Genomic DNA, 18,173 nt, shown 5'->3' with positions numbered 1-18,173 from the left:
ATGTGCCTTGAAGAATTCCAGCTACAGGGAGCTTAATAGACCAGGGACCCCTGCACCTAAACTCTAAGTACCATTGCTACATTTGTGCCATAGATTCACCTTTCTGAGGCTCTTCCTGACAATATTGGGCAGGCAGGGTTACTAAAGCAGATGTATGCCTACCTGGGAAATGGGGTACTCCTCTGGTAGTCAACTTTGATTCAAGGACTTCCCCAGTTGTCCTGCTGAGTCTTCTTTAGACTACACAGCAGTCAAAGATACTTTCATCTAACCTTACTTTCCTCTCTCCTTCATTTGGAGTTACACTTAACCTCGCATCTGATGGCTCTCAGCCTTTCCTAGCTCCCTCCCAATTTTCTTTCACAGGCACTTCCTTTATTCAAAGCCTTCCATTTTTAATCCTATCTTGGTGTGTACTTCTTAGAGGACTTGGACTAACATATGTCTAGAAATATACTGTTGGGGATTCAATTAAAAGTAATGTGACCCATGACAGATTGGTGGTTTTTTAATTTTTTTTTTTTTATTTATGTATTTGACACAGAGAGAGAGAGAGATAGATCACAAGTAGGCAGAGAGGCAGGCAGAGGGGGAGGGGGAGGCAGGCTCCCCGCCGAGCAGAGAGCCCGATGCGGGGCTCGATCCCAGGACCCTGAGACCATGACCTGAGCCGAAGGCAGAGGCCCAACCCACTGAGCCACCCAGGTGCCCCAGATTGGTGGTTTTTTAAATCCAAGATATCAGAGAATTATTATGGGTAGTACAAGCAGGCCCTTTTGGTAGCCTGTGTAATGGCCTTTTGTAAAAAGACCCTTATCTTAGAATCTTAGAATTGTGCTTAGAGCCAATGTTATAAATTATATATAGAAATCACTCATTAATCCAGTCAACTCATTTTTGAGTAGAGAGCAAGTTACTTAATCTCTGTGCTTTTCAATTTCCCTAATATAACATCGGAATAATAATTGTATCTAACTCATAAAACTATTCTGCAGTCTAAAAGAGATACTCTATGCTAAAAGCATGCAACTCTTGATCTCAGGGTTGTAAATTCGAGCCCCACGTTGGGTGTAGAGATTACTTAAACATACAATCTTAAAAAAATAAAATTCTATATGTAAAGAATGTGGAATAGTGCTTGGCACACAGTGTTCAATTGGTGAATTAATGATCATTATCAGTATGAGTTTGGCACTTGAGTACATGTAGCTTGCGAAGACAGCTAAGAGAAAAATCTATATTTAAATGAAAAAAGTCACAAAAGAGATGGTCAGAATGGTTAGCAAAAAAGCTAGAATTTGTTCACTCAGTGGCATGTCTGAAGAGGAACAGGAGAATTTCATTTGCTCCAAGTTTTGTACTGTTTTTATATAGCAAGCTCATTTATTAATTGTAGTTTGATATCTGGTGAAATAATGTCAGTCTATTTTATAAAATAGCTACCCTGACTACTATGAGAGTTTAATTAGCATTCCTTGGTTTTGTAATAGTAACGACAGAGAAATATATTTCAGACAATCTTTTAAGTGGTTTTCATAAGTGAGGAAGGCTGACTAAAGTTAAAGAGGAAATAGGTCACCATGGCGATTAGCAAATTTTTGTGACTCATGAGAAAACAAAACTGGAACCTCAGAGTCTGTAGGATAGAGTTCTATCTAGAGCTATGGCCATGATGTTTATTATTTCTCCGGGATAAATATGGCCTAAACAGATTTAACATGGTTGTCCTTGTATCATGAAAACAGCACAAAACTTGATGAAATTATGTTTCATAAATGTGAGGGTAGTGTTTTAGCTGAGCTTATGAAGTCCTTTCCAGTGACTTTTAAGATTTTGGTTAAAGGTCCCACCAAATCAAGTAAAATTACATGTTAACTTGTAGCTTTCATCCAGCAGAGTTAAAAATCATTTCTGTTCATTGGAAAAACTACAAAGTTATTGTATTGGTCTGTATTGTATTGTATTGGTCTTAACCAATTTTGTATCTAATACAGTGGTCTTATCTTCCTGTAAAGAGCCCTACTTTTCTTCTTCTTTGCAGGCCTCAATTTTTTGTTGAAAACTGGGCATTTAAAATATTATAATATGGTAATTGGAAACCACATCCTCCCCACTCAGGTTTTTTTGTAGTACTTCTAAGAGACCCTGGCAATCGTTCTTACAAAACAAGTAGCTCACAAACATTTTAAGAGTCCCAGTTCATATAATTAAGGTGAATATTTGGGTAAATTAAGCTGATTTAATAATTTTGGTTATGAAAATTATTTAATATTTTCAAGAATTAAAGAATGGCTGTCTTTTCTATGTAAGTACAGAGTATAATCCAAGAATACATTTAACTTTTAAAATGAACATTGGGCTTGCTTAAGAGACAAGTTAATCTGAAGCCCTTAAATTTCTCATGTCAGTCTACTGACTAGATGAGCTAACATTACTTACATATTATTGAGAATAAAAATATAAAATGTCTTCAAATAAATTGAATAGTGATTCTCATAAATGTTTGTATAATAGTAATTATGTTTCATAGCATATCAGCTTGGACATAACTTCCAAGATCCTCAGGTAACTTAAAACTTTGGATTAATATTAAATTGAGTTAATTAATGGGTAATCATTGGATACCTATTTAATTGCACGTAGGATTCAATTCTGAAATATTGCTCACTGAACATAATTTTATGTACATTTGCTTGTATTTATATACTATGGATGGCTATCTTTAGATTATGTATAACGGACATGTTCATTTTTACAACTTTAAGGTTTCAAAGTTATGAGTATTCACGAGCTTTGTTATTCTGCAAAAATGCTTCCATTGGACAGTTCCCAATTCCTTTCCTTTGAGTTTTCTCAGTAAAATAGTTACATTGCTTAAAATTTGTAATTAACATATGTAGCTGGGAAAAATACTGACAGAAAAATACAATTAAGTATGAAGATAACAGAATGAATTTTTCAACAGAGTGTTTTGTCCAGAAGTGTCTATTTGTTCCAAAACATGAAAAACTTGAGGCTCTAGAAGACAGAGTAAGAGTCTGAAAAGAAACTTACAAAATGTATTAAAAATTTTGGCAAAACTCCCCCAGTTTTGATGTACTTACAAGAAAAGGAAGGGAACGAAAGAGTGGTGAAAATTTTACTGTTAAGGACTATGTCAATACCAAACTAGAATTTGCTGTTCTCCATTAAAATAACAAACTGGTCTTAAGGAGCTCAATAGAAGACTGTGGGGCGCCTGGGTGGCTCAGTGGGTTAAGCCTCTGCCTTCAGCTCAGATCATGATCTCAGGGTCCTGGGATGGAGCCCCGTGTCTGGCTCTCTGCTCAGAGGGGAGCCTGCTTCCCACTCCCCCTCTCTGTCTGCCTCTCTGTGTACTTGTGATCTCTGTCAAATAAATAAATAAAATCTTAAAAAAAAAAAAAGAGCTCAATAGAAGACTAAATTGCTCTTCAACTTCTATATAATCTGCTCAGATAGATTTTCCCTATCTCATCAGAATAATTTGCTTGGCTTTGTTTTGACTTTATAACGTCCTTGATTATTAAAACAAAGACCAAAATTAAAGAAGTTTTTCACTTGGGAAAGATGTTAAGTTTCCTTGAAATTGTTCTGCTTTCTATGTTTCTTTTTAAGTGTTTTATTTCACTTTTATTGAGGGGGGAACCAACTATTATTCTAAAGCACCCATGATCCTGTCTTAATGAAGTGATTAAATCTCCTCTGAAAACTTTTGATTTTGCTTTCCCAAAATTGAACCCTAAAATAAAAATTTCAAGGTGTGTTTTATACAGAAACTATCTTTGAGACTTTCCAGAGGGCCCTGGGAAAATCACAAACTTTAGTATTTATTAGTGTAAACAAATATTACAACTCACACCTCCTTTCTCTAAGGGTTCAGATCTTGCACTTGCTACAGTAAGTCATGGTCATAAGATACAGCTTGCCTGGAAATTAAACATAAAATGGCATTATTTATTTATGGATTAAACAGAAAAGTCAAGATTGAACCACAAGTACGGGGGACAATATACAAATGAGACATAATCATATGACTATTTGAAATGAATTGGACATTGCAGATTATCTAATCTTTTGTTTTTTTTAACTTTACATATGAAGAAAGTGAAGCTTAAAGAGATGGCTCAACTCTGAGCCTAGTTCATTCCATTACACTGCTGCCACCATGTCTAGCTGATTAGGCAGAAACTTCATCGAATCCTTTCTGTTCTTTTTCCAAACAAAACCAAAGAGCAATCAAAATACAATAAACGTGTTAAGTGCAAAAAGATTACAAATGCAAGGTATATATTACAAGGGACAGAAGTCTTGTGCTTTGGTTTTTCTTCTTATTGTCCTTAAATAATAGGGAAACAGCTTCGAAGATAAAGTTGATGTTATTACAAAAGAGAAACCAGTAAAAAGTATTGCTGAAAATGAAATTTTTCTCAACTGGTTCTTCTAAGTATGTACTAGATATTAGTATCAGCTTAGTTCAGAAAAAGGGGGGGGGAAAGCACTTCGGAAATGTTTACCTGCTTTCCTCAACTTAGAAATTTATTTTATAGTCATTTAAACAAAAATTTTTAGGGAGAAATGATCATTAATAGCATAAAATCACAAATCATCCCATTATCTGCTTAATCTGAATTATCATTTATTATAGCCTTATGCATTCTTTACACTAAAATTGGGATTCTTAGGAAGTAAAAAATGTATGCCAATCTGAACAAACTTCTAGGAAAACAGCAACACTTTCACAAATCTTATTTTGTGTAACTTTCAACAAGTGAAAATTTTCAACATTCCATCTTTTTTGCAGAAATTTTACTTCACATTTTGAAAAAAATACAAACTGTCCCTTTGATTTATCTCTTAGAAATATCTGAATATATTTATCACCAAGTACAGTAAACTGCACATAGTAAATTGTCTTATTAAATGTACATATTAAAAGGCAAGTGAGTAGGGGTGCCTGGGTGGCTATCAGTTAAGTGACAGACTCTTGGTTTCAGCTAGGTTATCAGGGTGTTGAGATCAAGTCCCAAGACTGGCTCAGCTCAGCACAGAGTCTCCTTGAAATTCTGTCTCTCTCTACTCCTTCCTTTGCTCACCAGGGCACACATGTGCATACGCTCGCTTCTCAAATAAACAAGTAAAATCTTAAAAAAAAAAAAAAGGGCAAAGGGACTTATTTTCAACCTTTGGTTGTTCTGGAATTAGGGTAACCACAACTGGCTAGTAATTTTAACACTGGGCTAAATAGAGCATTTACATAATAGCATCTTTGGTACAGTGCCTGTTTAAATGGGTACTGAGTGCTTATGTGTTACCAAAACAAAACAAAACAAAACAAAACAAAACAAAAAACAAATCAGGAGGCTCTACAAAATAGCTTAGAAAAACAAGTTTTCTATTTATTTAAAAATAAGTTTGTAGTTACTACATTGCAGGGACAGGAATTCTTACACATACATTCTAGTTTGTATAAAAGGATTCAAAGAATTATGCATCAAAACTAACATAGAAAGTGTCCACATAACAGTAAAGAAAGGTCCAATCAATATGTACAAAAAGAAAGGGCACTGCTATTCTGGTGTGAGACTGCCGTTTATAACATGATACTCCAGGTTTCTGGAAGGAAAAAAACAAAAACCTCAATAAAGCTAAATAATTTGTCTTTAAACTCTGTGTTACTTATTACATACAACAGATTTGCTTGCGTTTAACATTGTTTCCTGTACAAAATAAGTATAATTTTAATTTGAAAATGTGTCAGTTTCAACTTTAACCCTCTAGGTCAGTTACTTTTAAAAAATTGAGCTACATTCTACACGTCTAAATATCGTGTGACAGGATTTAAGTTTTCTAAAAGATCTTTAATAAAGACCTCATCTTCTTGCAGTTTTAATATGGTCCAAAAATGTAACTTTGTATTTTGCCTCAATTTATAGTTTACCATTGTGATTAATCAACACACATAATCTTAAAAGTAATGAGCATGTGTGTGCCTCTCTGCATCGTTATCGTGTGTACTATATATCATCTCAAACCTATTCTTAGCTCCTTAAATGTAGAAACTCATAGCCACCCACTATTATGTATTTGGTTTGTGCCATATAAAGGTTAATTTCCTGATGATTTTATCTGCATTAAAAAAGTATTTCAACACAGAACTATCAAAACTAAAAATAATATATATTTTTATACCTCATAATGTTTTCTAATTGTTTAACTGCAGTGTGTACAAGATTTATCTCTGGAGCGTCAAAAGTGGTACTTACAGTCTTCTGACTCAATTTGACCTCTTCTTGGTTACTGTACATTGTACAAAAACATCATTTGTAGTGCTTAGCTCAGTATAATTAAGAACATAAGTAGTTTCTTAGTAAATGTAATATTTAGCTCAAATCACTTGGAAATTTGGGGAACCAAGGGTAAGTGCAAGGAGGAAAGTTAAGGAAAAGGTGTATTTTTTCAAATTTTAATAGGAAAATAAATTCTCACCTAAATATAACTAAACCACATCACAACCTGTTATTTAAAAAATACTTTCTTTTTCTTAGTAGGGGAGTAATTCACAGAACATAAAAGTACTTCCTCTTTTATGACTTTAAATCATGTATTTCCTGCATATAAGGAGAATGCTTATAGCCCTTTAAACACTCAAGTATCTTGGTCCTTTCAACCTACTTAAAAACAAATTTCAGGTGAACAAAAACATTCAGAATAACAATTTGTTTTCATTAAATAGAAAACAAAATCAAAATTGCTTCCAGTTGACATGTGAGAGATACATAGGTATGCATGGATAAAATGGAATGCTAGAATACTATTAACTAGAAGAACTAATTTATAAGTCAGATTTTTAAAACATGTAAATGTGAATATCACATAAGCAAAAATGTTATTTGAATACATTTGTTAAAATGTCTGATTAATATACTACACTGCAGATAAGGGGCATTACTATAGATGTTAACATAATGCTGCATGAGGATCTTTTTGCAGAACAGTCTATCTTATGCAATTCACTTCCAAGTGATACTAAATACAGCCAAACTCGTATCTCAGATGTGACATGATCAAGCTCACAATTATTCTACACAGTTATTCTAATTAAATTTAAGGGGGAACATACTTTCATAATAATTGTAACAAATAGTCTTCAAATTTGTGGTGAAGTTGTGCCAATAAAAACAATGCAAACAAGACCAACATTCTTTAGTACATAAAGTTATGCAGAAAACAGTCTAAGACATAATAGCAGATTGCAAAGGAAAAATTTTAAGAAGGTATATATCTATTGCCCAGAGTTGTGAGGCTGCAATTAAACTGAACGTTTAAACTGTTATTTGCAACATTTTATAACTTTTTAAGATATGATTAGGACTGGAGGCTGTTGGAGGGGAAGGGAAAGAATATTAGTTAGGTACTTAAAAATATATAAATTGATATATATTTTCCATGTATTCTGAAACTTTCAATGAACTTGAGGTTTTTATTGCTCACCTAAGACAATTGTCAACATTTCCTTTTGGCCTACAAAGAGTACATACATGGTGTCACTGTCTCAAAGAGGGTATTTTTCCAATATTTTTGATATTTGGTCAAACAGAACAAAAATATGAAGATGACTTAAACTGCTCAATTCAACTTTTGCAATGTATAGAAGCTAAATTATAAAAATATAAAATCTAAATATATCTGGTATTACTAATACATTTTTTTAAGTTTCAATTACAAAGAATCTGAATCCAAGTCATTTTGCTTTACTAAGAAACCAGTGTCTAATGATGTCCAAATAAGGTCATAAATATACAGTGTCTTTAGAACAGGAATAGTACATTTACTTGTTGCAGGTAAGATGGTAAATACTCATTTCTTTGCTCAAGAGTCAGAACTAATCCATACATCGTACTAGAGGTACATTCCACTCTAAGACTGTACGCTCTTTTTCTGTACACACCTTAAAACTGTACACATAATTTTTACAAAAATGGATTTATAGTCTATTTTTTTTCCAACACAATGCAGATAACATCAGGAAATTACATGTTTCAAAGAGATTGCCTTCAAAAGCAACACATTACTTTAATGACTTAAATCTCAAACATACACATTATTCTCAATAATGGTGTAACTGAAAGACTCATTTTACTATACAACCAAGCCATCCATTTCTGCATTATGAAGAGTTTAACTACTGAATTTTAATTATATAGTTAAATATATTTGTTAGAAAAAAATAAATATACAAAAACCTGAAAAATTTGAAATTATTTCTCAACTGCAAAATCACAGCAATCCAGTTAAGATCTGGAAAATGGTTTACTTAATTTCACAGGAGGATTTCTGTACAAATTTAGTTACAAATGATGTAAAAAGCCCAAATGCATCACTTTCCATTGTTTCTCAATACAATTAAATGACGGCTAACATTTATCCCTACCAGAAATAAGTAAAGAAATAAAATTATGTAATGTATTTTGCCAAGTTTCAATTAAAGACTTTATTTTTCTACATAAGGGTCATGCTGATACATATTTTCCCATCCTCACTTTTTAAAAATGTAGTATCTGAAAATTTTGGTTACATTTTTGTACCATACCAGTCCTCAGAAAATACTACATTCTTTAAACTTTTTAAAAAATGGACAATAATTTTTAAACAATAGAAATGGTATTTATGTTGGTTTTTAAGGTATAAAATAACTAACTGTACCATAAACAAATAAATAACTGCTTTCCTTTTCCAATAGCAGTACATATAGCAATACATTCTCCTAAGTCATATAGTTATCATTTACAATAGACAACTTAATTTTACTAATGATGCAAAAAATAATAGAATACAAGGCACAATCATTAAATGGAATTTTTCTTTAGGGTGTATATTGACATACCAGCGTGATAAGGATACCATAAAAAGTGCAGAAAAAACACAATGTGCAATGAGACCACTGTATAAAACATGATTGCATAAAAAGTGATTTGGCCTATTTTAACCTTTAATAATTGAAAATAACCAATCTTCCCCTTAAAATTAAACTATAAAGTATGACATTTTAAAATTATTTTTATTCTACCACTATCTAAAAAATCCTGAAAAAAGAATTTATACCTGGGTAATAGTATATAAGTATGTGTTTGTATATATATTTAATTATACCCATTTATCAATATATACACATACACACACAGACACATTTCTTTGTAAGTCATTTTAGCCTATTAGATATGTCTAAAGTTTAGAAATGACATTAATCCAGATCAACAAGTAAACATCAAATCCCATACCTTTTTCCTGTATTTTCCTTGAATCCTTTAACCACTTAAACATCTTCTCTAAAACATCTCTGTCAAAGGACCCACCAGTGCATTATTTTCTACTATTAAGTACCAAAAAAAGATACATCTCAGCATAACTCTTTTTAATAACGTGCTCTTTAGAATAATATATAGCCTTTCCAATATTGAAAAGTGTATGCTGTCCTGACAGTCAAAAACAGGCTTTCCACTGCACTGATTCTCAGTCTTTGGCACAATAAACAGAGATTGAGTGATTGATATAAGAATCAAGGTCTGAAAAATTAGACAGTCAAATGTTTTCCAATGTGGATATGTTTCCTTTTCATCAGTACATTTTCTCTTACGTTTGGCAGAAATGGAATACAGCAAAAGCCTTGTCTAGATTCTTTGTAGATGAACATTCTATAATTAAAATTAAACTTTTTAGGGTATCAAATGGTGGGAATTTTATATTTATCTTTAGAGGAAACACACTTCTTAATTTACTGCTACTCTGGTAACATCTGTCTTCCTAGGGGCACGACTTCTGCATCAATAGAAATGTACCTGGCTTGGTCAAAAATAATTCTTTTTAACACGAAATGCTCTATCACTAGGAATATTATGCTCCTTAAGAGTATAGCAGAACTGTCTTTTCCAGAAATAAACTGGGAATTCATTATAGGTCCTCAATTTTTTTTGTTTCAAACAGTGAATGAAATGAATGTTGAAATGCATAACCTATCTAAGGGCAATAAATAGCAAACATTTAAAATATATATGTATATATTTATATATATATATATTCATTTAAAGAAGTGAAGTGTCTTGTAAGTTTGTTTGTTTTTTTTGCAAATCAAATCATAACATTCCCTAATCCACCATAGCAGCAAGGAAGCAGAAGCCTTAGTTCTACATATTCCTTAACTGTACCTGCTTTATGATTTTGAAGTAAAATATTTTGGTACAAGTTACCAACCAATTAAATTAGCTTTTGCTTTTTCAGTCAACTTTCGGACTCGTCCTCTACTAGAAGTTCCAAAAGTCAAAGAGGTGTCTTCGAACAACAGCTGCCTTTGCTCCTCTTCAGAATCATCCTCATTATAGAAAGCTGTCCTTCGACCTTGATTTCTAGTTCTCATGTGGGGTTCAGAGCCTTTAAGTTCCTCAAACTCTTCTTCCTCATCCATAGGATCATCTGTCTTTTTTCTGTTACTTCTCCTTAGCATTTTAACACTTGTAGGAACTATGAGATCTGAATCTAGTTTTTGTGTCTTCATCTTCCTTTTCGGTTTTCTGCCTCCACGACTTTTTTTCTGTAACAAATCCTCCTTTACAGTATTAGTTTCAGAAAGAAAACTGCATGTAGAAGAAGGAACCACTTCATCTCTGATTGAATGCACACTATTTTGCTCTGAATTTTCTGGCTTTGCATACTGTAGCTTTTTGGGTTTTCTACCCCTTTTCTTGTGTATAACTTCACCACTGCTGGTATTAACTTCTACCTTAGGCTTCCTTCCAGGTCCTCTCTTCACAAGTTTGGCTGGCTGCCCTCCATGGCCATTTACTTGAATGCTTCCTGGTACGAGAGCATTGTTCTTACAATCTGCTAAAAAGGAACAACAGCACACTTAATATATGGAATTGCTTTTTTTATTTGACCCTCAAACTAGTCATTAAGGACACTGCTATACTTATGTAGCAACATAATACTGATTTGTTTTTACTAAAATGAGAAAAAGAGCCAACAAAAGGCTAATAGTTTAATGATATTATTTTCTACTTAAAATTCAGAGGAGGAAAAGATCCTCAATGAAATAATTAATGACCTCACATGAGGGAAATGAAACTCAGAACAAATAAATAACCTGTTAATACTGTAAATTATGACTGAGGTGGGATTAGCCAAGATTTCTTACTCCACTATTACGTTCACTACATGTTGTAATATAAAAGCATTGTTTCCATTGCACAAAATGACCCTATATACTTGTATGGAACTTAGCAACCACAAAGAACCTTATTGTTCACCTCATTAAAAAGTTTTTTGTATTCCTACCTTTAAGCAGCTCAATTATGGAAATGATCTTAGTATAAAATCTATGACATTTTAACTTCGTAATCTGAATACATAAGCAGATCATCCCCTTCTACTTAGCTCTAATCACTTTTTCCTACTAGGGATGGAATAAAAAGGGACTATCAAGAGTGGAATGATTCATTCCCTTTTTGGATGTGATTATCACACCCTCTCTAGGATCACAGAAAAGTTTACAGTCTAACTATTTCCTTATGTCCCTCAGAAGTAAAAAGGACTTCCTCTCCTATCACACAAGAAGTTTCAGAGTACATCTAGTGGAATAATTTACATCAGTTATTCTCCAAAAACTACCAATACCTTTGATATTCTTCATCTATCCTAACTACAAGAGTAGAAATAAGTTACTCTTGGTCATGAACTATGTTCTCAAGATTGTTTAAAAAGGATGAAATAAACAACTAAACAGCACTTTTCTCCACAGGCTCTTTGAAATGGTCCCATATCCTTATGTAACTGAATTGCAAACAATTGATTTATTATCATAAGCAGTACTAACTCCATGTATCAATAAAATCTATTATGTATTCCACCATTATAATTGTAACAAACTTCTTGATAAAGGTCATTATGATTTATAAAAAAATATAAAATTCTAGAGATCATGAACAGCCATTCTGTGTTAAAAAAAAAAAAAAAGCTATTACCCCATCAGGTGAAGGAAAAAGGTGATAAACATGTATTTCCACTAACTTTTTCCTTCAAAGTTCTAAGACTTTTTTGTTTAGTTGTGAAGGGTGATCTGCAATGCAATATTCTAGAGGAAATCCATAAAAAGATGAAAACAGCTTCTAAAGAGAATGTTTCTTCATAATGGTATTGTTTTTGTCATAGGTCTGAATTATCCTTCATAAATATAAAGAAAAAAATCAAGTCACAAGAGGTCAGAGCCAGAGGCAGTGGGAAAAGGCAAAGCCCTCATTTCCTGACCCCCAGAGTACAAATGACTTTCTTTAGTGGTTTTCTGGCATAATGAAGGAAAGGGAACAGGGAGAAGTGTGTGTGTGTGTGTGTGTGTGTGTGTGTGTGTGTGTGTGAGAGAGAGAGAATAAATTAAGATTTTCTAACACAATTACACTTAACCTGTCTGAGGATTCTATATATCTTGTTTTACATTAAGACTACTGACAAGGAATCTAAATATCCAGTCCATGTACCCACTATAGAAATTCTATAGTGTGGCTTCAAGGACTCCATGAACTTCTTGAAATGGTCTAAATTTTGTGAATACAAAATTTTGCATTTTCTGGAGGAAAGAACTACAGGTTTCATCAACATTACAAAGCAATACATCAACTAAAGAGGTTAAGAACAAATGCAGCTCTCTTTATGTGGATCTGTGCTGTTCAAGAAGGTAGTTACTAACCATGTGGCGACTGAGCATTTGAAATACAGCTATGCAACTGAGAAACTGAATTTTTAATTAAACTGAAATGTGAATACTGAAGCATTGTACACTTTGAAATACTGATCACATGTTGAAATAATATTTTGGATATAATGGAGTAAATAATTAAAATTGGTAACTTCCACCTGTTATTGCATGTAGTAGTTACTAGAAAACTTGACCATGTTTATGTCATGGTTTATATTATATTTCTACTTGACAGCACTGACTCTTGATTCTAATAGGTAATTCAGATATCAATAATTATTGTACTGGTAACTTGTATATTTGTGATACTCAAAACTTATAAATCAAATTGGACCTCACTATCATAATGCTAGAACCAATTCACTATACACATTTGATTTCTGTAGGGCTCAAAGTGACAGAATCAAAGCCAATATATCATACAAAACTTTTAATTCCGTTCAGAAAGGAAGCAAATATAAAAATATAAAAAACTCATATATACAAAATCATTTGCTTCTTTATCAGTACATGTGCTGCCCAAGCGAGCACACTTGCTTCTTAATTCAAACACTTATTGTCCATTATTATATTAAGTATAGATGATTAGAAAAAGTAATTAAACACAGAAGTTCAGATTCTACTGGATACAGACATATATAAAGAATATTCTACCACAAAAAGCAATGAAGAAGGTATTCTGGGAACATAAAAGATGAAATGCTTGATTTGGTCTAAAGAACCCAAGAAGAAGCTTCCTGGAATAGATGCAATTACAAAGTGAGACTTGAAAGGTAATAGGAAACCATTAAATTGGGAGAAAAAAAAAAAACATTCAAATAAGGAAGAAAAGGACAATGAAAATTCAGGGACTTCCAAGTTATAGGATAGCTGGCACATAAAGAGGAGAAAGAAAGTAAAGAAAGCTGGAATGTTAGGCAGCAGCCAAGTAAAGAGGAGTCTTATATAATAGGTAAAAAAACCCCATTAACTTAATGTATGATTTGAAAGCAGGAAAGGATTTCAAGTAGGTGCATGTGTATGGGCGTACACACGACATGTGCTAGGGATAAATGATCAGAAAGATCACTTTCACACAATATGGAAGACAGACTGGTTAAAGAAGAGCTGACAATCAAGACAGTGAGACCAGTTAGGAAACTAAGACAACAGTCCAGGTGAGAAATTATGTAGGCCTGAATTAAGAACATAGAAGTGAGAGGAGGAATGAATTTTACAGATATTAAAGAACCAGAAATAACAAGAACTAATGACTGTGAAGTAGGTCTGGAAGAGGCCAGATGACTCCCTGATTTGAAGTTTGTGTAGGGGGTAGGTCTCATCAAAAAGAGAACGTTTCAGTAGAAAAATTAAATTTTGAGAGGTTTCTGAGGAGAACATTGAAGGGGAAATTGTTTAGGCATACTCTGGAAGTCATGACACAAAATGCTTATTCTTGAGTTGCTTCCTCCCAACTAGCCGTCATTGTTTTAACATGTCACAAAATGTGTTCAGTTATGTTCACCATTTTTCAAACATGAGGTCTTTACAATGCAAATCTGCAGATGACAGAAATCTGGAAGCTTAACTCTAAAGGATTAAAAGTTGTATGAGATAATAGAGGTTTGGCTGTAGACTACCCTGATGAGTTACTATTTAATGAAGGGCAGTGTGCTGAATTTTGTGATGTAAGAACTTAAATTTTCTAGAAGAGTAAAGACTGTTACATTGGGTTAATTAAATCCAATTTAATTCAAACTTCTTGAATACACTTAAAAAAATATTATTTATTTATTTGAAAGCAAGAGAGAGAGAGAGAGAGAGATCATGAGCAGTGGGGACGGGCAGAGGGAGCAGCAGACTCCCTACTGAGCAGAGCGCCCAATGCAAGACTCAATCCCAGGACCCTGGCATCATGATTCGAGCCAAAGGCAGACGCTCAACCGACTGAGCCAGCCAGGTGCCCTTGAATACACTGTCTAAAATGTTGTAATAATAAAGTCAGAAACTATTCAATTCACATCACTAAAAGCCTTTGATTCTAGAATTTGTTTTTATTTCCATATAGCAAGTTTTTTTATAGCTTTTAATTTAAAGTTTAATGACAATACAGTTTGCTTTGGGCACAAAGCTGCAAATCAAGAGATGTCTCACTGAATGTATCAACTAGTACAGAACGTGTGACTTTTTTTTTTTTAATTTTATTTATTCATTTGACAGACAGAGATCACAAGTAGGCAGAGAGGCAGGCAGAGAGAGGAGGAAGCAGGCTCCCCGCTGAGCAGACAGTCTGATGCGGGGCTCGATCCCAGGACCCTGGGATCATGACCTGAGCTGAAGGCAGAGGCTTTAACACACTGAGCCATCCAGGTGCCCCAGAATGTGTGACTTTTAAATGGGCAACCTAGTAAGTGGATGTAAGTGCTACCTCTGACAAAAAGCATCATTTTTAAGAAGTATCTACTATATATCCTGGAAGATAATAACACCTTACCTTGCTCAATGACAGGTGAGGACTTTGTAAGAGTGGATGTTTTAGAGAGTACAGATGATTTCACTTTACGTTTGACTGGCTTTTCCTTTTCCATGTTTTCTTTCGCAGAACTATTTCTAGTGCCATGACTGATACTGGATTGACCAGGGCTTGAGAGAGTATTCAAGGTTTTGGAATGTTTCACAGAATTCTCTAGAACTAAAATACACACATACACACACACACACACACACAAGATTAAAAGCTAGGAGTTATTTAACCTAAAAACAAGCAAGGAAATTGGGATTACTTCTAACCTGAATTGCTTGAATTAGCCAAAAGGATAAAACCTATGAGTTGCTTAATGCTTCCTTATGAAATTAACTTTCAAACAGGAAAATACATAAATACATAAATAAATACAGGAATACATAAATAAACTCTTAACAGTTCAGACCTTCTTGACACTGTCCAGTCACTTCAAGATCATGAAGGCAAGCCTTGGCAAATTGTTACCAAGTCTGGGTACCAGGATTTAAATTCAGGCAGTCCAGATCAGAGTTGCCATTTTTAAGCATTATTCTACACTGACACTCCTAAACCTCAATTTTTTCTTACTAAAAACAAAAACAAACAATAAAGAGAGCAAAACTAACACTGTCTGTTGGAATTTACTAAAACCCAGTGTATCTATTTTGGCAAAATAAAAACTTAAATTAAAAAATTACATATTCTTCAATTTGGAAAATGTAACTGATTCTTACTTGTTTTCCCTGGCACTGCAGATGTATTAGCTTTTGAAATTAAAGTCTTTGCTGCTGAAGAAGTAGATGGTTGCTCAGTGGTAACTGGATCTACAACCAGTCGATTACTTCTGGTTCGAACTACAGAACTGGATTCTGTTTTACCATTTATCTGGGTGGCATTATGCCGTGGTGGTATTGTTCGTGTAGGTGTAGAAAATGGAGAGGTAGAGATATCTGACTTTAGCTGGGGCTTTAACGTCCTTTTTTTCCTTTCAGGGCTGTAAATAAAATAATATCATTAGTTATTCTTATAGCTTCATGTACATGAATAAAATAGTTTTATGCTGTTGGATTCAATATTTTACTATTATGAAATATGTTAAAATATGAGATTTGTAGTGGATTTCATATGATTGTGAGCCTTTGAAAGTGAATATTTAGTGAAGGATTGCCATAAATGCTACAGTTATATGACAGAAAGCATGATGCCATCACTATCCTAAAAATGCTGTTTTACTGTACAGATTTAGCAGTTTGAATTTAAGCACTTACACTAGTATAGCTTTAGTTAAAAGATTAAAAATCCTCCACATCTTAGGAACTTGCATGTCAAATATATCATTCTGCAATATAGGGAATAGTAAAGGAAGTATTAAAAAAACACCGAGTTCTATCATTTAGATGACAAAGTTATAGATCAGTTGATGCTTTTTAAAATAAATCAAATACCTTGATGCAGCGCTACTGGAAACGGAGCTGCTTCTATTTCTTTTCTTCCTCCTTTTGGTTATTGTATTTCTTTTGTGAAAACGAAGAGCAGATTTATAATCTGATAAAACTGAACTAATGTGTTCTTCAAAGAAAGCAGACAGGCGCAAACTCATGCTGTAAATCTGTAGTAAGAAAAAAACGTGTTTAAACATTCCTCAAAGGAAAATGCTTGTTCAGTAAATATTAACATATAACTTGAGTATTTTTCTAGCAAAAAGTTTTAACAATTTAAATACTACTTTTTCCCAATCTCTTTGGATGAAGAGCAAAACTAAAGCATTTTTACAATTACTATTTTTATATATAGATTAGAAATATTCCAAGATTTTAGATCTTTTCTTTTTTTAAATATTTTATTTTTAAGTAATCTCAACAACCAACACAGGGTTCAAATTTACAACCCCGAGACCAACAGTTGCATGCTCTACCAACTGAGACAGCCAGGCACCTCTCAAGATTACAGATTCTTAAAGAAAAGCCCTAGTATCAATACACATGGCTCATGTAGACAAAATTCCTGTGAACTCTATCACACGAAACTATCCCTGAGGTTCTGAATCTGTTTTCCATTGTTACTTAGGATTAGCATCTATTCTTCTTCATTTCATTTCCTTATATCTTCCCTTTGTGATGTCTTGTCAGCCCAAAGAGAGATAACTGATACTTATAACTTAACTCATTTTTAGAAATCATTCACAAATATGCCTTTCCATTAATGCAAAAAACAGCTGGAAAAGTTAAGCCCACATAACCTTAATATATATACCAGGACAATATGTATGTTATATGTGTTAAGCATTCCTAAACATTAGTGACATCACTGTTATTCTATAGAAGAAAAGAAACAGAAAGATGTGAATTCTTTTTTCCACTAGGATACTATTAAGAACATAATAAAAAATAATAGAAAGTCAGTCTTGCTCTAAATCTTAATTAAAGCAACATTTAGTTACTTAGCCTACTTTTTACTGATTTCATTTAATGTAAACATAAATAAAAATTTAATTATATACCCTTGATCTTTTGCTTGGTGTATAGGCCTTTGAATTGCTAAAAATAAGTCTGACATCTTTACATAATTCCATTGGTGACTCATAATTCCCGGCCTCTAAAGTTTCTCTAACAGTAGCAAAATCCATTGGAGTGTCAATGATGTCTCTGTAGTCCTAAGAGAAGAAAAACAGGTGGTATTATTAACATTACTACCACAAAGTATTACTACTCAGTACAGGGATTCACATACAATTTCCATGGTAAGTACAAGTCCTGCAATTTTCAATAATCCCTTATTTTCCTCATCAAGGCTCCTTTTTTCTAATAGTTTTTATTTTTTCATGCCCTTTCCTTTTTTTATCATTAATGGTGCTATTTTCTTACATTATACATTTATCTATCTGGCATCCATTCATCATAGGGCTAATTACATTAATTATATCTTCTT

General features: G+C 33.2%; 1 protein-coding gene across 2 annotated transcripts in view; it reads right to left on the bottom strand.

Annotated features, from left to right (window-relative positions):
* Positions 1 to 10,137: 10,137 nt before the first annotated feature.
* PHIP (PHIP subunit of CUL4-Ring ligase complex) overlaps positions 10,138 to 18,173 on the bottom strand; it is a 127,458-nt gene continuing 119,422 nt past the window's right edge. The window contains exons 36-40 of one of the 2 annotated variants that reach the window (XM_080805754.1): positions 17,746 to 17,898; positions 16,691 to 16,854; positions 15,980 to 16,239; positions 15,237 to 15,434; positions 10,138 to 10,899 (exon numbers count right to left, since the gene is read on the bottom strand). In XM_080805754.1, the coding sequence (XP_080661880.1) occupies positions 10,262 to 10,899; positions 15,237 to 15,434; positions 15,980 to 16,239; positions 16,691 to 16,854; positions 17,746 to 17,898 (1,413 nt within the window). In that variant the 3' untranslated portion in view covers positions 10,138 to 10,261. The remainder of the gene's footprint in view (positions 10,900 to 15,236; positions 15,435 to 15,979; positions 16,240 to 16,690; positions 16,855 to 17,745; positions 17,899 to 18,173) is intronic. The other variant, XM_080805755.1, reaches the window with a different exon arrangement.

The sequence above is a fragment of the Martes martes genome, assembly GCF_963455335.1.
Source record: "Martes martes genome assembly, chromosome: 6".
NCBI classification, from domain to species: domain Eukaryota; kingdom Metazoa; phylum Chordata; class Mammalia; order Carnivora; family Mustelidae; genus Martes; species Martes martes.
Note: the sequence above shows the minus strand (reverse complement) of the source record. Positions and strands in the feature narration are given on the sequence as shown.